At 41.1% G+C, this 22,526-nt stretch overlaps 8 protein-coding genes and 1 further gene across 8 annotated transcripts; 2 read left to right on the top strand and 7 right to left on the bottom strand.

The window, feature by feature from the left end:
* Positions 1-15: 15 nt before the first annotated feature.
* HPM1 (protein-histidine N-methyltransferase) lies at positions 16-1,158 on the bottom strand (the record flags this gene model as incomplete). The annotated part of the gene is made up of 1 exon (XM_003645558.1): positions 16-1,158. The coding sequence occupies one exon, from the start codon at positions 1,156-1,158 to the stop codon at positions 16-18; it is 1,143 nt and encodes a 380-aa protein (XP_003645606.1).
* A 516-nt stretch (positions 1,159-1,674) lies between these two features.
* On the bottom strand, positions 1,675-2,337 carry COX5A (cytochrome c oxidase subunit Va; the record flags this gene model as incomplete). Its single annotated transcript, XM_003645557.1, has 2 exons — positions 1,675-2,123; positions 2,325-2,337. 2 exons carry the CDS (start codon positions 2,335-2,337, stop codon positions 1,675-1,677), a joined length of 462 nt encoding a protein of 153 aa, XP_003645605.1.
* A 412-nt stretch (positions 2,338-2,749) lies between these two features.
* Positions 2,750-6,071, bottom strand: Ecym_3295 (the record flags this gene model as incomplete).
* A 558-nt stretch (positions 6,072-6,629) lies between these two features.
* Positions 6,630-8,264, bottom strand: MSG5 (tyrosine/serine/threonine protein phosphatase MSG5; the record flags this gene model as incomplete). Its single annotated transcript, XM_003645556.1, has 1 exon — positions 6,630-8,264. One exon carries the CDS (start codon positions 8,262-8,264, stop codon positions 6,630-6,632), a length of 1,635 nt encoding a protein of 544 aa, XP_003645604.1.
* A 2,219-nt stretch (positions 8,265-10,483) lies between these two features.
* Positions 10,484-13,756, bottom strand: VAC7 (Vac7p; the record flags this gene model as incomplete). Its single annotated transcript, XM_003645555.1, has 1 exon — positions 10,484-13,756. One exon carries the CDS (start codon positions 13,754-13,756, stop codon positions 10,484-10,486), a length of 3,273 nt encoding a protein of 1,090 aa, XP_003645603.1.
* Positions 13,757-14,780: 1,024 nt separating this feature from the next.
* Positions 14,781-15,626, top strand: POR1 (porin POR1; the record flags this gene model as incomplete). The annotated part of the gene is made up of 1 exon (XM_003645554.1): positions 14,781-15,626. The coding sequence occupies one exon, from the start codon at positions 14,781-14,783 to the stop codon at positions 15,624-15,626; it is 846 nt and encodes a 281-aa protein (XP_003645602.1).
* A 460-nt stretch (positions 15,627-16,086) lies between these two features.
* On the top strand, positions 16,087-20,289 carry NUP159 (FG-nucleoporin NUP159; the record flags this gene model as incomplete). Its single annotated transcript, XM_003645553.1, has 1 exon — positions 16,087-20,289. One exon carries the CDS (start codon positions 16,087-16,089, stop codon positions 20,287-20,289), a length of 4,203 nt encoding a protein of 1,400 aa, XP_003645601.1.
* A 105-nt stretch (positions 20,290-20,394) lies between these two features.
* On the bottom strand, positions 20,395-21,555 carry HIS5 (histidinol-phosphate transaminase; the record flags this gene model as incomplete). The annotated part of the gene is made up of 1 exon (XM_003645552.1): positions 20,395-21,555. One exon carries the CDS (start codon positions 21,553-21,555, stop codon positions 20,395-20,397), a length of 1,161 nt encoding a protein of 386 aa, XP_003645600.1.
* Positions 21,556-21,841: 286 nt separating this feature from the next.
* On the bottom strand, positions 21,842-22,378 carry OCA2 (Oca2p; the record flags this gene model as incomplete). The annotated part of the gene is made up of 1 exon (XM_003645551.1): positions 21,842-22,378. The coding sequence occupies one exon, from the start codon at positions 22,376-22,378 to the stop codon at positions 21,842-21,844; it is 537 nt and encodes a 178-aa protein (XP_003645599.1).
* Positions 22,379-22,526: the final 148 nt, after the last annotated feature.

Below are 22,526 nucleotides of genomic sequence, written 5' to 3'. Positions count from 1 at the left end.
TCTAAAATGTCTAAACTATTCAATACTAATTATAGATCTCTTCAGAGCTGTATTGATTTTAGATGCTTTCACCTTTAATGAAAGCTTTCCATCGTAGATTCTCCTATTGATGTATCTCACGAATTCCATTACACTACCACCAACTCCAAAATAAATGTCCTTGGCTGCAACGTAGGTTTTAATGTCAAAGTGTTGCTCTTTACATAACGCAATCAACCCCAGAAGCAATTCCGAAATAACTGGTAGCGTATCAGGCTGGTATATAGTCTCAGAGGTCAAAATTATTCCATCACTACAAGGTACCCACATCTTATCTTTCAAAAGTGACAAGAATTTAGCACCCCAGGTACCAGAGATAAAATGCAGTTCTACTTTCCTATCCGCCATGTCCTTTAAAAATGCATCGAGGAGCGCTGATGTCAATAATAGCTCATCATTCACAACCGGAATACTATCACACCCTGCTTTTTGTAGTGATAACCACCGTTCAGGTGAAAGGGATGTCTTTGCCCATGCAATGATCAAGTTTGTAACGGTCACCAGCCTCAAAACAGAATCATTATAATCACATAATATAAATCTTATACCAGAATCACTACCGGTGCGTAGAAATTCAGTGAACAAGTATTGCGAAGGCAATGCAGTTCCACAGCCTAATTCAATAACTGTCTTGTAGGCACCACGATTTTCAGATAAATAATCCACGAGATCTATTGAACACTCCCAACATTTTAACCCACCCTCATACACACCCTTTTTGAGATCCTCATTTGTCTCGCCCATTAATATCTGCGATTCAACTTTCGAGCTCCTCGCATTGTCACTGTTACTGCCATTAGTGCTTTCGCCAACCTCCGTCATCAGCTGATGTTTCACATCAAACAACTCTCTACGATATAGAGTCACATTTCTTTCAGCAGTAGTTATTTCCTTAAAAGATAATCTTACCTCCCTTAACGAGTCTGTTAAATCCTCAAGAGTAATGATGTCAGGTTGCGGGATAGCTGGTGACTTTAACGATTCTGCATCCAGCGCATTGGCTTGAGGGATATCTTGAGAACCCATAAAAATTTTGATATCATCATTCTGGCCAGCTTGACAATCTACTGACTGAGTACCATTTAGCTCTGCCGTAGAGAAGCCAAATGAGAATGTCATACTATATGTTTTCGTTTTACAGAGCTGGTGAGGCAAATATATTCAAAGTCATCGCTTGATTTCGAAAAATTTTCAAATTCCTACGATAAATATTGTAGCGACTCACATGCATTATGAAAAGCATATGCATCATCATGTAGAAATCAGATAATAGTACATATAATTGTTGCTTCATTTTTGAGGCAAAGCTTCTACTTAGCCTAACTGCATTTGTTATTTCTGTAATGCTCGTTTACTTACTTGCATAATTAGCAAGATTGCGTAGAAGATTCCATCAAGATTCTGCGGACATGTGTACCAATTAGAGAAAAAACTCGAAGTTATGTATGAATAAAATAGTCTGGAATATAATAATCACAACAACGTTAATATCTTGATATGCAGTATAAAATTGGGTGCCCTTTATGGTTTGGTTAGCTTTTCCACACAGAGTGGTGAGAAAGGAAGGGACTAAAAATTGTTGTTCGCAGTCATCAGTTTACCGACATTAACAGCTGACCAAATACAATATTCCATTTACTTGGATTGAACTTGTGAGTAACCACCCCATGGGTTAGCATCCTTCGACTTCAAATATTCATCGGATTGCAACTGCCATTCCTTAGTCATTGTCTTTGGGGGCTCTGCAGCCGCTTGTCTGATCAATGCAAACAAAGCCAAAGAACCTAGTAAACCAACAAAAACACCCTTCGCAATAGAAGCAGCATCGCCTTTGGCATGTACAGGTCTTCTTGGCCCCCACTCCCCATACGAGATGTACCAAGCAGCCTGCTTCTCGGTCTGGGTTAACTCATTCCATGGCAACTTTTGTCTCTCTGACAACTTGGTCACAAGCTCATTCTGTTCTACCGCTGGCAAGTTCTCCCATCTTGACTTTAAATCAATAATCGCTGCCTTGGAGATAGCCTGGCTCTGAACCTGCCTAATTGGTGTGATACGGGCAATTGCAGAAAAGGAGCGCAACACTATATTTTAGGTTAGTAAAACATTTTGCTTAATAAAGAGAGAATTTACCAATCAGTATTGCATAGTTCAAAAACACAAAACTTCCGAAACTTCCAAATATCAAACCCAACTTTTCGCTGCTCTGATTACCTCTAAAATACCCAATTGAAATCTTTGATGCCATTCAAAACTATGCACACAAAAGTAAAATGACTATAAACCGCAATTCAACATACTTGTTATATTATATTATCTGGTAGAATATTTCTAATAGATATGGAATCTAAAGTAAAGACAACTATCTTTGAAAGTGCTGAATAGTGTTCCAGAGTTAATTCTGCCACTCGTATAATTGATTGTATAAATAACTAGTTTATTAAGTCACTAGTGGCATCAATTGGTAACGATATTTCCGTATGGTTTATGACCTGAGCGAAAACCAATGAGGAAAAATTTGGTTACATGCTGACGGAATCGCTCGAGAGTAAAGCAGGCCGTTCATTGGTTGGCCAATGAACGGCCACGAAATGCACATCATGTGTTACGTTAATCACGTGCGATGCATGTGATTATCACGTGAGATTTGAAGTTACAATGCATATATACATATATATAGTTTAGAAACGCCCTACTTGGTTGGTTACTGCTACCAGAGTGTATTATTTCCAGAGAGCCATATAGTCATCGCAGACCTATTTCTGAATTTGGCAGGAGTGAATGGCGGTCTGGTATTTCGGAAGTCTTCAGATTGTGAGACGGTTTTGGAAGATGAAGGTAAAGAAGGGACATCTAGTAATTGTAATTCACGGAGATTGGAGTTTACGGCGGCATAAATATGAGCATCAGGCCACTGGATTTCTTCATAAGGAACCCAGTAGATAGCCAGCTTGCAAAATTTTTCATATTCTTGTTTTTCAAATGCGACTAAGTTCTCAAAGCTGAGGGATTTCAAATCGAGAAGATACTTGCCGCTTCCATGGCCTCCATAGAGGAAGATAAATTTATATAGATTCCATAGTTGGGACATATTATTCGGAGATATTGGAATTCGGTTGGCAGCATTTTTTGAGAACTCAGGATCCTTTAAGATAACCGATATTTGGACATCAAGAACATATTTAGTGGCATCCTGAACGATATAAAAGGCCGGTAAAAATCTTTCATAATCGTCTTTGTTTCCGAATTCAATTAGTTTTAGACCCAATGGATATGCAATCCTGATAGCTACACGCCTGTCAATCTCCTCCTGGTCCCGCAATTCCTTTTCCTTTTGTTTTCTTCAGTTCCTCCTGTTCCAAAAGCTTCTTCTTTTCTCTTTCGAGACGTTCGCGTTCTTCCTCACGTTTACGTTCATCATTCGCAAGCTTCTCTAAGAACTCTTGCTCCTTCTTTCTTTTGTTTTCTAGACGTTTCAATCTGTACTGTTCTTCGCGTTTTAATCTAGCCTCACTCTCTTCCGCTGTTTCTTGGTGTTCCATATGCACCGGAGTCTCTGAACCACTCTCGAACTTTGACTTCTTTGTGTTGCTTTCTGATTGATCTGACCCCACACTCACTGTGGAGGCACTTCGTTTAAGCTTCACTGGAGATTCAAGTCTGTACCTATCTGCTTGACTATTCTTTTGCTTGTCATCGTGGAGTAGCGACATTGGATACGGTGATTCAGTTTTCCTTCTTTTTGGAACAGTTACATTCGATTGATTGCCATCCTCATGGTCAGAATTTGGTAAACCATTACTAGAAGGTTTTTTTGAAGCTCCAGGCTCATATTGAACTTCCGTTTTGATATCGGAAGTAACGCCCTTAGACGTGGCCTCTCCCTTAATGTGGCTGATTGGTTCACTGGATATGATAGTACGGTTCACAGACTCATGAACTTTTTGGCTTACATCATCTTTCTCTTCCTCTTCTCTCTCAGATACATAGCCTTGTTTGTTTCTAATAGCCTCTTTGATTGTAGAAATTTCTTCATCATCGGTAATTCCTAAAGGGCTGTGCTTTGCATAATATAATACTGAATGTCCGTTCTTGGCACGTACTGTAGGATCTGCACCTGCTTTTAATAATAAATTTACTGTTCCTAGATGGCCACGTCCAACAGCAGCCATTAAAGATGTTACTCCATCCTTCGTGGAACCGTTTACGGGAGCCCCAAATGCTAAAAACAAACTAGCAATGTCTTCATGGCCAAACTTAACACATTCCATGAATGCTTTGAAATCTGCATGGCCACCATTTTCCAAATATGCACCAACATAAGCTAATTTACCTTCTTTTGAGGCACGAAATAATTTGTCTTTCCCTACTTTGGAAGTTATATCTGTCCAGTAAAAATCATCCTCAAAGTTGGTGTTATTCGGCGATACATCTTCATCATCTGAAGGACCATCACTATTCTTGGAGCGCTGCTTTTCTGCTTTCCCATCGCCCTCATATTGTCGGTATTTTCGAGCTGATTTCCGTAGCAGCGATTTAATTTTTCTTACAATTTGTACTTCCTCTTCTTCCAAATCAGAATCTTCTTCTATAGATTCAATAGCTGTTAATCCCTTTGCATTGACAATTGTTGGATCTGCACCATTCTTTAGCAACTCTTCAACAACTTCGAGGTGACCGTTAGCCGATGCGTCTATCAACGGGGTATCTTTAAACATTTCATAAGATTGAAGATTAATGTTTGCGCCGTGAAGTATCAATAGTTTAACTATATTCAAATGACCGTTCAGCGCAGCTTCATGTAATGGTGAATTTCCAGCATTATCCTGATCATTAACATCATATCCTTCTGTAATGAGTGTTTTTGCCAATTCATATTTACCTTTGTCACATGCTATTTGTAATTTAGTGCGACCTCCTGCATCTCTATGAACACCTTTCTTTGGCTTGGCTACTTTTGAAACAGCAATATGTTTCAGTTTTTTCGACCAATTTGTAGAACTAGGCTTAGGAGTTTGAGCTGGTGTAGGACTGTCGGTACGTGATGAAGATTTTCTTGGAGATGAATTACGAATTACATGGGGTTTGATGGGAGAGGATTCACCTTGCAATATGCTGCTCGAGATTGGAACAGGCTTTAAATCGGCCAAGTCTGACAACTCGGAATCTGAATCATGCTGTAAGTTTGTAGGACTTGCTTGTCGACTAGATAATGATACAATCTGATCACCTCGTATTAGTCTGCCGAGTCGAGGCTTAGGTGGTGACGCAGGCTCCGTTGGAGCATCACTATCAACCTCACTTAAGGCACTTTCCTCTTCTTCATCCTGCTCATCTTCATCCTCCGCTCCTTCAGCTGTGTCGTTCTGTGAACGCTTGCTATGCTGTTTGCTGGAAACCTCTAATTCCTCCAGCATTTGCTTCACCTCACTACCTGACGGTACTTCACTTTCAGCTGAAATATCTCGAATACGTGATGCAAAAGCATCACTACCGCCATTATATTCGACTGTCTGCTTGTGGCTATCATCAACTTTAGCTTCTGTGATAACCTCTTGCTTCATATCAATTATTGGCTCCGCTAAATCCTCACCATAATCTTGCTTCGTAGATTCCTGTATCTGCAATTCACGGTTCTCAGACACATTATTTTTCACAGCTGCCGACCTATCATCTTGGGAATCACCAGTTTTTTCTATATGAAGCCCATTTTCCAATTCAGCCTGTTCTATTTTCATATCCATGTCTGTCGTTGTCGTCGTCGTCATCGGCATGATAGACCTCGATTTTTTCGAACCTGTATTTACATTTTTACAATATTCCTCATTAATTACATCCTTATTATTAAGCTTCAAATTATCTTTACTATTATCATCAGCCGTTCTCAGATCCGAAGTTACAATTTTATCTTGTCTTCGTTTGTCTGATTTACCTTTCAGGTCGTTCTTTCTAGAACTAACTTTCGACAAATAGCTGCTTAGAGACCTCTTTCTCACAGGTCCATGAGCTCCATGTCTTTCATGACTACTCATCGTCCACAATTTACTCCACCAAATGAAATCACTAAACACTGTCCTCCATTATACCGTTCTAAAACCATCTAAAAACAACTTTCTTTGCCATTTTGTGGGCTCGTAAAATAATCCTCTATTTTGTGACTATTATTATATCACAGTGTACGATATCAGTATTTTTAGACCGTATCGCTTATGTAAGATCAATGTAAAATCTGAGTAACACTTTTAATGAACATACGTAACGTTATAAAAACTATTAAAAATTGCGCAATGTTTATAGATCCAATCCTGAATGGATGAGGTGCAGGTGTGAGCGATTAGTAGAAAGAAAACAACTAATATTAATATTCTAGATTAATATAAGTGATATTGAGGAGCTACCACCAATAACAAAAGTAGTTTTGCACATTAGATATTGCTGGTAAGGCAATATATAATGAAATAATAATAACATAATTAAAGCAACTTCTTTTGTTTTTTCTTATAAAAAAAATGTAGGATCGGGTTTTGATGGCCACTACGACTCGTTAGTTAGTGTGGTTTGTTGATATGGATTGGGAGGTGGTAACTTTATCACCAGTTTTCTTCGACGATATCTGATGGAGGTTGAGGGTATGCATCTAGGACCAGTGAATATTGCATGCATAGGTCCTTCTTTAGGGTTAACCTGTCATTTTCAGTAGAATTTGTAGAAGGGGCCGTAGTTTCTGGAGTTGTGGATGTTGTAGAACCTAGCGTACCTGGCGGGAGATTTCCACTCATATTGCCTGCAAAGGAGGTGGGGATTGAAGTATTAATGAAATCTTTGGGAGTACGTGGTGTAGCTTCAGCAGATATAACACTAGATCCGTTCGGGCTAGACAGGGAAGGTTTCTGGTGGTCACGTGGAGAAATAGAGCATTCGTGGTCTACGTGTGTAGCTGTATTGGCGTTATCAACGCGTTGTTCGATATTCGCCAGGCCATGATCATGAACGTCACCAACTAGTTGACGACAGGAGGAAGAGTCTCCCCTATTATTAGCCTGTGATTCATTGCCTTTGAGACACTCACCCCATTCCATCAATTGGAAAATTAAGTTCATATTTGGACTGATGTCTTTGGCAATGTTCTTGAGATGATTATAAGCGTCATTGAGTGACATTTTCCTGTACCTCATGATATAAGCTACTATGAGTGATGCTGAACGCGAAACACCACATTGGCAATGTACAAGAACCTTTTTATTTTGCAAAACAGCATCGTGCATCAACTTGGTCAATTCTTCCAAATTCCCACAAATTTTACTTGTATGCGACCATCTGAACTGATGGTATTCAGTAGTTGAATTGTCAGGAAGCTGTGATCTAAGGTTGTTGATTTCTTTAGCAACATTTATAACTAGATCAAATTCCAGCACCTGTTCTAAAGTAGGCTCGGAATATAGAAATATGCCGGGTTCAACAACACATAGAGGATCACCAGGATATACATTTCCATCAAAAACGTAAGTGTAGCTGTGCATTGACGAACTGAAAGAATAATTTTCTATATCGTAATCGTCGTCATCATCATCATCATCATCACATAATTCTGCTGCATCCTCATGATTGTATACATTATTAATTGGGTTCGTATCAACCGGAGTACCATTCCTCTGGAAAACCCACGACCTCGTTGCAGTCACAGGATCTGCATTAGTGCTGGCTACTGTGTTCACAGCTTTAAAGGTCCGAGGGGAACACATTCCGTCAGAAATAGACCCCCTACCAGACACTGCGTCTCTGGATTTTAACGACAACGTGGGCAAAGACTTGCATCGTACCTTCTCCGACCCAATACGCGGTACTGGCCGCTTAAAAGACGTGATCTCCACAGTAAGCCTCAAGGGCTGGCCGTGATGATATAAGCCGCCATTCTCATTCGACTGTAATAGGGAGCGCCTTGCTGAACCCTTCAAAGCAGGCACAGAAGCACCACCAGAAAATGAAGGTAAAGTATATATCTGTGCATCACTTCGTGTCTTTAATAACGGAAAATTACCATACGATGCTTGCTTCTGTTGCTGCTGCTGCTGCTGTTGTTGTTGTGATCTTTCCAATGACTCTATCATAACAACCTTATTACTACTTGAACTCTCATTATTTATCTTCAAAGACAACTTCTTCGTATTTTTATTCTGCAAAGACTTAGGAGACCTCGATTTCAGATCCAAAAGAGATCCACCCATGTTCCCAATATATCGATTGCAAAACCAACTTCTGTCTGTCTGTTCTGCCTTCTTTAGGCTGTTCCCTGTTCCTTTCTATTATTGAAAACAAGCTTTCCCTTCTACGGAAAAAGATCTCTCGCCCTTGGTAAGGAATACTTCAACAGCTATCTTCTTTTCTATTGATCTTGATAGTTCCACACAGACCAAAACCACAGCCGCTTTTTTTATCTATTCCGTCCTTTCCTATGTCCAAGCCTAACCTCTCAACACTGCTTTTTGGAAGCTTGTAATTACCTGGTTTCGATCTAAACCTCAATTACTATGCGATGTTTATATGGAACCGAACCTTTCTGCCACTTTCTTCTTGTTAAATTTCAAGAAAAAATACTATAAAAACCTAAAAAGCTCTAAATTTGGTAGCCGCAGTAGTTTTGTTTGAGTCTCTTTATTGTCTCTTGCAAATAAATAAAATTGAATCCTTGAGAGATGAAGGAGTAGCAATCACACACGCCCTCTCACTTACACTTACAGACTCTCTCACACTCGCTACTGGGTCTCTTTCTCTATATGAAAGGATTTTTTTTTAGATCCACCGGATTTAAATTAAAATAGATATTCTTTTCTCCCTAACTTAATGCAAAAAAACCTAGACAACTTTAGCTTCTGTAAATAGAGCTCATCCTTATAAACACTTCCTGCTGCTGCAGGAAAACTGATTCAGTATAGTGTTAGAAAATTCTGAAACACACTTAAAATACATGGTACATACATCACAAGAATAAAAACGTTTTGAAGTTCCAAAAAAAGAAAAATGCACCACCGCTGCAATATAACCTTCAGCAGGCAAGCTATATGTTTTAAAACAAAAGTAAAATAATATGTTATTCGTATTATCTTTAGTAGTGTACATTCTCTTTGTTCATTTAATTAGTGTGTGGAATATATGACAGGAGGGTAGCACCATACAGGATATATGTTTCTTACGAAAAGATGCCCATATAAAGATGTGACAGTGGTTATGTGTTACTGAAAAGAGAGATTATGTGAAGACATAGGAGTAGATTGGAGAGGGACCTCGAGGAAACAGAGCGGAACGGGACTCGTTTCTTTTCTGGACTTGTTTTAAACATAATTGCCCAACAGGACGGTGGTTCGTTCGAGCTTGTTCGGTGGGTGATCAGAGCTAGCTTTTTTATTTATAAATACTATGTGGTTTTTAAAACTATATTATAACGATCTCGGCTATTATTTCAGCTTGTTTTATAACTTGGAACCTGCATTCCGAGATCTTTACACAAAGTGGCTCTCGAGAGAGCAATCAGGAAAAAAGGGTTAGATAAAAAGAAAAATAGCAGTATATAGGAGAATATGGATACAGGTGATTAGAGGGTAGTGGCAGGCAAATAGACAGATGGATCAAGTGGGTTGTTTTTCTGTATCTAAGTAGTACACAATCTGCTTTCCATGTGTACGTGTGTGTACTACTTAGGTTGTATCTTTGTATAGAGCTGTTTTAGGTTGCAGACGTCTGTGCCTGACCCGGTATGTCGTAGGCGGGGGTTTTTTTTCAAGTTGCTTGAAAAATAGAGCTCGAGAGCTGAAGTCAGCTGGCTGGTATAGTAAATTTGTGTGATCAGATCAGTTATTTAGTTAACTATAATTTAAGGTTGGATGTGGAATACCAAGTTCAATTTGTAGTTTTTTTCTTGTTCGATTGTTTTTAATGGTACGTACGATATACGCATTACTGCAAAATCGAATTTCTTAGCTTTTTATTTGGTCTAGAAATGTTCTTGTGATTGATTCGGAATTTGGAATTTGGTATGATGTAAGTTGTTGAAAGAGCTGGAATAATTTTTTAGGGGCGTGGAGAATGTAGATTGGGCTGTTAGGATTACTGTTTAAAGGCTTGCACAAGCGCTGTGTTCTGCCTATTCTAGTTTTAAAAAAAGATTTTTAGACAAAAAGTGATGAGGGTTTCATTTCACATTTTTGGTTCTTTTGTTCCGGTTTAAGGTTTATTGTTCTTGTTACGATTGTTGATGTTATTATTATTATTATATGGGGAGGGTACGTATTCGTTTGGTTGTTATTCAACATAGCACTAGTCGCAGCTTCGACCAAAATATATTGCAGTCTAAGACCCCGGGGAGGGAATAATAAGGATTATTTATTGAGAGATAAATAAAAGAGATTGCAGATATCTGACGAGATGATTGAGGGTTATGATGGTCGTTTTATAATTGTACCTTTTTTTTGGCCCAGTTTGGATCGACGTTTACTTGAGCTTGGACGACTACTGATTTTTCACTTTTGAAAAACGGGACATTGTATTTCATACTTCCTCTGATTATTAAATCAAAATCGTACCTTATCAAGGTTTTCCATTTTTCAGCATCGTTTTCAGTTTTCTTTCCGCTCGAGCCTAGGGGGAGCTTAATGTTGTTTTCTTTGTGGTGCATGACGGATGTGGTTGTCGATGGGAGTGTGGATGGAGACGTGGATGCGGATGTTGGATATGTTGGGTCGACTGGTAGTGGGGACGTGCCTTCATCTTCGTTATCGGTAGCTCCTGGATGCAATAGTTTGATGCTCGACATTGATTCGCAGTGGTTTCTACTAAACAAACCCCCGGGGAAACGTAGTGGACTTTCCAATGAGTATACTGTTCCTAGTAGTATGGTCTCATATGAGGAACCATGGCTTTTTCCTTGATCACCACTGACAGCTCCATTATCCGGATCATCTAGGTGTGCAGTCTTCGCAAAAATGTCCAAATCAACGTCTTGTACTCCAATTGTAAAGAAGCCAGGATTGAAAGAGGATACACTAACGTCAAACACCAGTTCATCAGTGGATACGAGAACATTGTCAATAAGAGTGATTTGGAAATCGTGCAATTCCTTATTAGTAGCCAGTAGAAACCCAGATATGAAACCCAGAGCCAACAAACTAGTGACAATAAAAGTTAAATATACAAAACTCTTAAATTTATTCCAATTTGATCTTTTCGTGTAGAAATTGTGTGGATTATAGTAGCCGGAATACACTGTGTGGGATCTTCTTTTCTTGGGCTTTAGAGGAACGAGCTCATCCGGTTGGAAAAAAAAGTCCAAGTGCTTGCTTCCATGCCCATTTTTGTTGCCAGGTTCTGCGTTAGCATTGCCATCGCGATTATTATTATTATGATTAGAATTGTTTCTGAAGTAATACAATGCTTCCAAGTCGTCGTCGCCTGGTACATCCATGTTTGGCTCGGTTTGGCTGTAATTCAATTTTTGAGATGATTGCGTATACTTATCTATTGCACCGTAATGTGTTCTGTATCTGCGATGTAGCGATTGATGTGACCCGTTATTCTGATTTTTCTCGTTACTATGACTGGTGTTATTATTCAGCTCATTGCCAGCGCTATTTTTATTGCCATTGGAATTGTTATTTTGATGATTCGTGCTGTTTGTGTGCGCATTCCCGTGATAATAAAACATAGATTGCACGTCATCTTCGTCCTCTTCGACGTAGCTCAGACCTTCTTCCTCATCTAGTGCATGCTCGTCATCCTCCGATTCCATTTCCGACGATGATCTGTAAGTAAACTTGTTTGGTGTTAGTTCCCCGTTCTCCTGTTCCACATAATCCTCCAAATTTATATCATCTGGAACGCCCGAGTACCGCCGCAAAGATGCGCCATTAGCGTCAAATATACGAGATGCCGTTGTCCTAAAAGGATACAGGTGATTATTTTTTAGCTTATATGTGCTAGTATTGCCGCTGTTATAAGACGGCCGTAATTTTCCGGAATGAGTTGACATGTTCCGCGATGGCCGAGCTTCAGGTGTCACTTTACCTAATGAAAGCACGCCCAACCGTTTACCGGGAGAATGCATTTGTTGATTTGTAACATACGATTTGACAGACAGAATATCAGACTGTCCCGCATGCGGTTGTTGGGCCCTACGTTGTTTACTAGAATGGATACTCTTCAAATCGTCCGACAGAGCTTGGGAATGAACATAGTGAGGCTGCGACTGTTGCTGCTGAGATTGTGACTGCTGAGATGATTGTTGCAAGGACTGTGCGTGGTGCAAGTTCAATTGTTGTTGTGTTTGTAATTGTTGTTGCTGCAGTACTTGTTGCTGTTGGTGTTGCTGCTGCGGTTGCTGCTGGAGTTGTGGCAGCTGCTGTTGTTGTGCTGGTGGTGGGTCTTGTGGTTGCTGCGGTTGCAATTGCTGTAGTTGGGGCTGTGGCTGCTGTAAATGTTGTTGCGGTTGCTGCTGTGCAGGATTTATAGCTTGAATTGAAGCAATTGTGTCGCTAGCTGCAGGCGGAATCACAGCAATAGAACTGTGTCTACTCGTCTTCAACCTCTCCATCAACTTCTTGTTCTTGTTTAACATTGGTGTGCTCAACTTTGCAGGTATTCCATACGGTTTTGTTAATGATGGTTGAGTAATTATAACATTACTGCTAATTGGCTCATAACTGTTCTTGGTAGAATTGGCAGTAGATTCGTAAACAAAAGTCTCTTCAGAATCACTTATCTCATTTTCACCAACAGCACTTGCCAACCGAGCTGCAAAGAAATCTGCCTTAGTAGAAGACTCCTTACCTTGTCTTACAGAATCTTGATCTATTAGACTTTCAACAGGCCCATAGTTTAAGCCGGATCTGGACTCTTCGTCCAAACGACCAGAAACTGACTTGTCCATATGATGATAAGGCTTGTGCTGCTGAAGATCAAGAGTCCTAGTAGAGAAGGCTTCCGTATTTAAACCACCCACCACATCGCTGCCAACGGCTCCACTGCCGTTGTTCGTTGTGGATCCTCCTTCTGTGTGTGTGATACCGGGGTGTGTGTGCACACTACTAGATCCATGGTTGATATTTGAGCTTGCAAGCCCTACATGAATACTGCTACCTCCACCCCCACCGCCACCTCCTATCCCTCCATGACTTCCAGATTCATTCTCGCGGGCTTCATCTTCGATCAACGTTTCGCCCGCAGCAGGCAAGGAGTCGATTAATAACGACGACTTCTTATTCCTCAGGGCGGTCATGGAAGCATGTGGCGATAAAGGATTATGCGCAATCACAGGTGGCTGTTGAGAACCTTGCCCAACGACTGTACTTCCAAAGTGCTGTTGTGACATAGATTCCTTCAGCAACGGCCGATCCTCTGCTAACAACAAAGACTTGCGATCCTGATTCCCAACCCCCCCATACCCATTTACATTTACATTTACATTGCCACTTCCATTCCCCTCCAGACTATCACTGCTCTGCTGCCCACCCCCAGCACCGGTCCCCACAGCTTCGCCCAGCCCCCCTATAAGCTGTCCATCTAGCACCTGGTGTGACGAAGACTGTCTCGAGTGCAACAGCTCCTGGTGCATCATCGCCTGCTCCGATATACTAGCAACAAGAGGTGGCTGGACCGGCAACAATGGCTGCGTCTGCGTGTCCACAGTCTCCGTCTCAACAATGATTCGACTCTCCTCGTCTATCACCATCCTTCAAAAACCCTTAAACCGTTTTTTCCTTGGTTATCTTTTTATTATAATAATAACTAAAAAAACAACTATACCCTTCCCACGTCCTTTTTTTGTCTATTTGCCAACTCCTCAGAAACAAAAAACAGATCCCTCTCGATCCCGTCCTTCTCTCACCTCAATACCAAAACAATATACTCCTTGCTGCGTATCCTCGTCTCTCTCTACTTCTCTCTCTCTTTCCAAAGCCCGAGTGCCCTTTTCGAAAACACTCGTCACAAAAACGCTCACACTCACCCAGAACAAAACCTAACCTGCTCCTAAAACCAATTCCTAACCTCTCAAATATACCCTTCTCAAGGAAATCTCGTCCTTTGTCTCGCCGCTACCCTCTATCTCGATAAGGATGACTTTTGATTCCTTCTTCCCGTATGTGTTAGCCAGCTGTAACTTGGTTTTCCTTGCTAGTCCCGTAAATGCCTTTTTTTTCTTCTCTCTCAACTTTCCCTGCCTAGGGGGACCTCCCTCCGAGGGCCAAAACACGCTGTGGTGCACGAGCGTCAGCACTACCCGGTCCCAACGCTTCGCCGTTTCGTCGTACCCGCCGTCCGTACCCCACGAAACATAGATACTGATGACGTAAGCGGCAAATCTTCACTCCCGACCGGTTTGCTCGCTGGTCGGCCCGTAGACGCCGATGGAAAAAAGAAAGGTGGCCACTGGTCCCAATTCCGGGGAGCGGGCTCCGCCGGGTTCGAGCGCCAACGGATCCTCGGCCTTTGTTCTGCTGGATAGCCGGGCCCGGCTGGCGGCCATTCAGCTGTTGTTACGTCCTGTGTGCACGGCCACCGTAGGACGGCATCCAGTATCAATATCGTAAAAGCGAAATTCACCGCATAAAAAGCGTGATCCAAGCCATGTGTATACTAATAAGATAGATATACGAATCTTGTTTTTTGCAAAAAAAGACTCTTGCTTGCTATCTCACGCACTACGCTCGACAAACAGCCAGTTCTCTTTCTACCATTCAGTACATTTCAACGTGATGGCTCCTCCATTCTTCTCAGACATCTCCAAGAATATTAATGGGTTGTTGAACAGCGATTTCTTTCACGGGACTCCCGCTGCGATCGACGTTAAAACGACAGCGCCAAATGGGGTTGCATTTACAGTCAAAGGTAAGACATCACCAAAAGATGGATCTTTGGCGGCTAATGTTGAGGCCAGGGTTTCGGATAAGGCTACCGGGTTGACGCTGACCCAGGGGTGGTCGTCGGCAAATTTGTTGGACACCAAGATCGAGCTGGCTGACATTACGCCAGGGTTAAAGGCTGCGTTGGTTAGTTCTACTGTTCCTGGGTCGTCTAATGCAGCTAAGTTGAACTTGACGTTTTTGCAGCCTGGGTTCAGTGCGCGTGGTTTTTTTGATTTATTGAAGGGACCATCATTTGTTGGGGATTTGACTTTGGCACATGAAGGGTTTGTTGGTGGTGCGGAGGTTGGTTACGATATTGCGGATGCTACGGTTTCCAGATACGCGGTTGCTCTGGGGTACTCTGCAGGGTTGTACTCTGTTGCGTTGTCTGTCAACAATGCTCAAATGACCACCGCGTCGTTCTTCCAGACAGTTAGTCCTGTGTTGGAGGTTGGTGCTAAGGCAGCTCTAAACCCAGCGACGGGTTCTAAGGTGAACATTGAATTTGCTACCAGATATGCGTTGGATCCCTTTTCTCAAGTCAAGGCCAAGATAGCTGATTCTGGTATTGTCGCGTTGGCTTATAAGCAGCAATTGAGACCCGGTGTCAACTTGGGTGTCGGAGCTTCGTTCGATGCCTTGAAACTGGCTGAACCAGTGCACAAGCTGGGCTGGTCGTTGTCTTTCTCAGCATGAGCAAGTTAGGTCTTTGCACGCCAAAGAAACAGACACAAAAAGTAGTAGTTTACATACAGATGCTTCATCCTTATGTAAAGGAACTCTAAGTTTAATAAAGATATTCCAGTAATGTGCTCCTTTTTCTTTGTAACAACAATGGGCTAGGCAACGTTGCGGCGCCCGGGCAGAAGAATGTTAATGAGCTGCTGCTGCTGCTGGTTACAGTGAGTGGCCGTTTGCCGATGCACACGATGGTCCTCATCTTTGAATCCGTCTCTTTGTAATCGAATTGGCGTTCGTCATCACCACTGACGGTTTGTGTTGATTCGCTTCGCCGTCCTTTTTGATAACCTTACCTGCGTGAAGAACCAAACTAAAAACTTCACCACCATATTGCTCATAATACTTAGCTAAGATAATAGTGGTAATAATAATATAGCATTAACTTTTTTTCAGGAAAAAGGTAGTCTTGTTAGTGATGTCTACCTTGGGTGAAGAGTTTCCTACCTCTACTTCAGAGTTCTTTGGTTTGAAGCCGCTATTCTCGAGACAGTTGGTGTCGTCGTATAGGGAATCGTTACCGTATAAGAAATTTAACAATTTTAGTATTAGCAATAAACATAAGGTATTTGTAGCATGTGGAGCAAGTGAGGTTATTGTTGGTGATTTGGATAACTTGAGGAGTGTGGGACAACAGAGAGATGGTAATGGCGAGGAATTGACGGTTTTAAAGAGGGAGATTTCTCCGTCTTCCGATGAGGCAGCAGCAGCGGTTGCGGTTGTTGTTATTGGTGTCGGGTTTTGCAAGGATCATATAGTGTATGTTCAATCCAATGGTGAAATCTGGACAACTCCCATAGTGAATTATGGTACGTGGTCTCGTCTGCAAGTGGAGATTCCACCTAATGTTGTAGGCATGAAATGTGCAGGACCGTCTGTTGTAGTGCAATTGGAGGAGCTTGGCGCTTTGTTGGCAATTAATTTGGTAGATAATAGCGTGACGAAAGTGGCAACTGGGGTGTGTGATTTTGACATACTCGAAGATAAGATATTGTATCTACGGAATGATTATAGTATTAGCACCGTTTCAATTCTGGACTCCACGGCCGCAGGGCCGAGCTTTCACATTCCCGAAGAAATGCAGGGTGAAAACACCCAGCCATTGGCGCTTTCATACCTAACAGAGGATAGTGTGTTACTAGTACTTGGAGAACCTCCACTTAGTGAGGACAGTGAAGTTTCGTATTCACATCAGATGTATGTCGTTTCATTGAGCTCCAGGCTTATCCGTGAAAGCTTTGACATTGCGCCTGCATTTGGAACCGTGAAGCGGAATCCAGTCTACTATCACAGTACTCTTTATGAGTTTGTGCCGAACATCAAGGAACTGCATATCATAGTATCGTCTTGCTCGTCGGAACTGACGCTAATAGATGATAAGGAGGTAATCCAGCCTTTACAGGATGCAGACCGTGCGGTTTTGCCCATAAATCAGGACACTGATAATGATACTAACGCGGTCGGCTTGGCAATTGATGTTGCTACAAGACAAGAAATTTTGTCCCCGTGTGGGGGCGTTGAGATTACCTCGGAATTACCTTTGGTCTATGTATTGAATAATCTAGGCTCATTGGAATGCTGGGCGATATTCCATTCAGCTGCTTTGAAGAGTGGAGAACTATCTGCAACTGTGACTTTGAAAAGAGTTTCTGAACAGCGGTGGCATTCCACATCAGCAGACCAGGTTACTGAAAACGAGTCTGTTAAAACTCCGTTGGTTGCAAACTCACCCTTCGAGAGTATATCACAAAACCAGAATGCAGGAAACAACAGCTTTGGACAACCTCTTTTCGGCTCTCCTGGTTTTGGAATTCATGCTGACTCATCTCCATTTGCTTCATCTAATTTCTCTAAAAATATCGACAATAGTGGTAGTGGTACCCAAACTACACCAGCATTTGGTTCAACCGGTTTTGTTGCAACTGAAAAAAATCCAAATATGTCTTCTGCATTTAAAAACAATCGTAAGTCTCCGTCTCCTTTTGCAGATATGTCTCTTGTTGATTCTGGGGCCAATTCAGTGTATAATTCAGCAAAGCCAGCTATGATAGAAACACCGCTTTTTGGGAAACCTGCATTTGGTAATGCTACACCTAGGAAGGAACAATTTGGGTCTAATACACTCTCATTCACTGGATCTGCATTTGGTAAACCGAAATTTACTTCCGATCTACCATCAACTGAATCTGCATTTGGTAAGCCAGTATTTACACCTGTTGTGCCATCTGCAGGGTCTCCATTTGGAAAACCATCCTTTGGATCTATGTTTCAGCAAAATAACTCTCCATTCGGCAATAGTGCTCCAATATTAGATTCTCAATCTGGCAAGGCTTCGGAAGGTTGGAGTTCTGCTGCAGCGGGATCAACATTTGACAAATCAGTATCCTTGTCAAATCTTACAACAGCTTCGCCGTTCAATGATACAGCTACTTCTAATACACAGGTTAAACAGCTGTCCTCTACATCAAAACCTGGATTTGCCAATAATTTAGGTAGTACTGAGACTTCAAGTAGTTTTGTTTTTTCTGAATTCACAAACAACCTCCAAGACTATTCCTCAACCGTTGAAAAGCCGCCTTCTGACTTAGGTTCATTAGAACAGTCATCTGCTGAAGATCAACCATCTGAAGGTCAACTATCTGAAGAACAGCAGAGTCAAGCTCTATTCTTGGGGACTGATAGTGAAGGCTTGGAAATTCATTCGACCCAAGAAGGCAAAGTGAATACGAATGAAGAAGATGAAGTTAATTCTATTGAAGAAGACGAAGAAAATCCGATTATACGAGACGAAAAGACAGAATCTGTACTCTCCTTCACTGATCGAATCAAGAAGGCGGCTAAGCTTTCACCTTCTGACATATCTAACCCACTAATGGCTAAACCCTCTGAAACAGTGCCTCAAACTACACCATCGCCGTTTTTAAAGTTTAATAATACCTTGACACACAATCTTACTTCAGATGAGGTTCCTGCCTTCTCTCTATCCAAATGGGGCAAAAATAATGAAAGTACTTCGAGTGAACGGCAGTCTACAGAAGTTGATAAAGTTGGACTTAGTGTTTCGAATGATAGATCGTCGCCTGACGATCAGGGCCGTAAACCAGACTCTGAAGATAAAGTGGACAGTTCCAACCATTTAAAAGGCTCGCTTCAACTGCCACCAGCTGCACGTGAAGTCGATAAAAGTCACGGGGTAAAAGATCCTCTGGACTGCTCAGACGATTCTAAGGATAAAACAGATAAAGAGGAACCTCACAACAATTCGATGGATCTTAAAGATGATATCAAGCTAATAAGTCCTAAGAATGATAAGGTTCAAAAAGCAATTACGGACGGACCTCGGTCTATAGATCAAAATGTTAGCTCTTCTGTAGCTGATAATCAAGGCCACGAGTGCAATTCTGAAGCTCCATCTATTGATGCGAAGGTTGTGAGTTCTGATCAAGATAAGTTCATTAATGCATCATCAGATGAATCTAATGTTGATATAGGCAGAACGGTTCAAGAAGGAGAATCTGATCTTAAAGCGAACACCTCGATTGTCCAAGAAACCCCTGCTTCTTTAAATAAACAAGCGACTACTTCTGTGGATCGTATTTCTAAGAAAACTTCCGCTAACTGCAGTTCAATTGGTATTCAAACCTCTAATTCTAAAACTGTTGACATTCAAACAGCACCTTTGAAGATGGTAGATCAACAGATCAATTCTATTCCAAAAACAGCAGATAGCTCTATTCAAACTGATCCCTGCGAATATTTAGATGTTGGCTTCATGAGTTTCGAAGATGATCAAAGGTACCTAGAAGATCAGTATCCTCCTGTTCAATTGAAGAAGTTTTATGCCGGGGCATCGTTGCATCCTATTACATATGTTTCGTCGGATTATACCATGAGAGCAATTGAAAAAACCTATCATATGATTAGTGCAGAAATATTTGTATTGAACGAAAATTTAACTAATTTGGGTGAATACATTGCAGACCAATCGGCCATACCCTATGAGAAGAGCGTTTCGTTATTGGCCAATATTCCTAGTTGGAGACTAAGCGAAGCCAAGTTGCTGAGAGTTATAATAAATGATAATCTTGGATCCATTAAATCTATTCATGAAGACATTAAAAAGTTAGACGCAGATTCAAACATGGATTACAGTTCTTTAGAGAGGTTAGCATACACTCTGAAGGATTATTATTCGCAGCTTGAATATCTTAATAAAGAAAGCGATAATTTATTGCGCGATCTTTCTTTTGCTCAATGTAAGATGCAGATCACTATTCGGTCCAAACTCGCAACGACGAATGGACAAATTAGAAATTTGGTCAAACTGTTTCAATTATTGAAGTTATATACCATCAAGAGGAACACTGAAAACGTTACAATTGTGCGTAAGGTCATCAACGACAATATCGAAAGGGGCAGCCTCCTAGAAGAAATCCAATCATTGAGGCGGGACATTTCAAGATTGAACACTAATGATAGCCCTAATCCTACTCAAACTAGCAGTGAGATATCATTGAATAGTATCGAGAGTGCTCAGATTGTAAAGCATTTATTAACCATTAACGTTAAACAGCAACTGGGAGATTTATTTAAATCCAGATTCCTAGATTCTAGAACCTAGAACCTGGCCTATCTCGAAAGATCGTATAAATTTTATATTAGATATAGCAAAATAGGGTCGAAAACCGTAACACGCAAAGCTATACTGTCACAATAACAACTGTTACTATTTTTCAACCAGATCGGTTAGTGTTTTCGAGAACTCTCGAATGAGAATACTGTTTTCTTCGGGCGTTCCAATAGTTATCCGAATACAGCCTTCACAACCTGGCTCATCCCCCCTAAAGCGCATTACAATACCCGACTTCACAGCCATGTCATGGCAGAGATTCTTAGCCAATTCACTATCCTGATCTTTAACCCGCACCATTATAAAATTAGCATCCAGTCCTCCAACAGGACATTTATCGACATAATCTAGGGAGTCCAATACTTTCACTACCCGCAGTTTTTCATTATCGATCTGCAGTTTAACCTTGTTCAGCAACAAAAGACTTTCAGGCTGAAGAGCACTGATCCCAATTTCCGAAGCCATCTTCGAAATGTTATAAGGTGCTTTCATGACATTCAAAACCTTAGAGATATCTTCAGATGCGAATGTTAATCCTAATCTCACACCAGCCAATCCAAATGATTTAGATAAGGTCTGTATAACGACCAAATTCGGGTACTTGTTTACTAGTGGGGCAGCAGAGTCAGAAGAAGAAAAATCAATGTAAGCTTCATCAACAACCACTATCCCTGCAGACCAATTGTTTAGTAGCATTTCAATTTTTTGAGTGCTTATGCTTGCACCTGTAGGGTTTCCAGGCGTTGTAATAAACAATAATTTGATGGAATCATCGTTCGAAAGGGTCTCTAAAACGTTGTCCAAGTCCATATCAAATGAATTATCCTCAGTGATCAGAGGGCATTCAACAACCTCAGTATCGTTGATCATCGCAAAAACAGAGTACATGCTATAAGTAGGAGGAAGAACCAACACCTTATCAGTCTTGGGAACACAGGTGGCCCTGATAAGTGAATCCACACCTTCATCAGATCCAACCCCCAAACAAATATTTTTATATGATATAGGTGCCAGACCTTCTGATTTAAATGCAGACGTATTGTTTCTATAATTCGCCATCAGCTCTTTAAGAGTAACTTGGTGAGGGTCTGGGTACCTATGTAATTCAGAACCGTCCTGCAACCCCGCAATCATCGGACCATACGCATTCTCGTTAGCGTCAAGCAACATGCCCTCTGAGTAATCATCTCGAGCACAACGGTACGGCTTCAAATTTAAAATATTAGGCCTAATGACCGTGCTGATATCGAACGTCATCAATCCTTGACAAACTAGAATATAATTCTAACCTTGGAATGTTTTAAAAGATCTTCTGTTACCTGGGTACAGGTTGTATATAAATCCATTTTTATCAACAAGCTGAGTCATGGCCGACCTTCCATATCATTACTCTTAGGCAAGGCAGAACACCAATACATTACATTGGTTGAAGAACACCAGTACATTACATTGGTGAAGAACACCAACAACTAATGATTGCTCAGAAGATACAATCGTAGAAGACCAGTGGACCCTGATGATCCAAACTGATGTCATTGCTGGACTATGATGAATTACTGCACCCAGTACTTGCATAGCCATCAAACTGGACGAAAGAGGGAACTTTTTCAACTGGCACAGATAAAGACGTTTCGAACATTGTAATGTATTCCAAATCAAACTGATCCTTCTGACCTCCGCTAAAAATGCCGTATTCCTGATAGATCCCTGTAATAGACCATCCTTGTAAAAGCTTTCTAATTATACCAACGACAACTCCAACCCTGTGTTTCCCCTTGTTGGAATGTATTAAAATGGGGTAATTATCCACATTCAGCACCAGCTCCAGGACCTTCTCCATACCTTGCTGAATATCAGCATCTCTACATGACTCCATGTAGATATGATGATACTTGATTTGTTCTTGCTGGAGAAAAGCTTTGTAGTCTTCCGAAATATCTTTATTTCCAACATATATAACCGTCCCTAGATGAAGTTGTGCCTTGATAAAAGGATAATTTAAAGGCATGGGGTAGCCTGACCTGTAAAGTGAGACATCTCTGCTTACTACGAGTGCAAAGTTCAGTGGTGGTATATACATTAGTCAACACTTTGTTCTTGAAGTTCTCCTTACCAAAGTCGGTGGTTCTTTCTTCAAAGTCGGTCAAGAAGGCGAAATGTGGTAACGGACGGAACCTTGCGAAGACAAGAAGTCAAATATGTGCATTGTGAAGAGGTCAAAAAGAAAT

The sequence above is a fragment of the Eremothecium cymbalariae genome, chromosome 3 (assembly GCF_000235365.1).
Source record: "Eremothecium cymbalariae DBVPG#7215 chromosome 3, complete sequence".
Classification (NCBI taxonomy): Eukaryota; Fungi; Ascomycota; class Saccharomycetes; order Saccharomycetales; family Saccharomycetaceae; genus Eremothecium; species Eremothecium cymbalariae.
The sequence above is the reverse complement of the archived record's forward strand: the minus strand, read 5'-3'. Positions and strand labels throughout refer to the sequence as shown.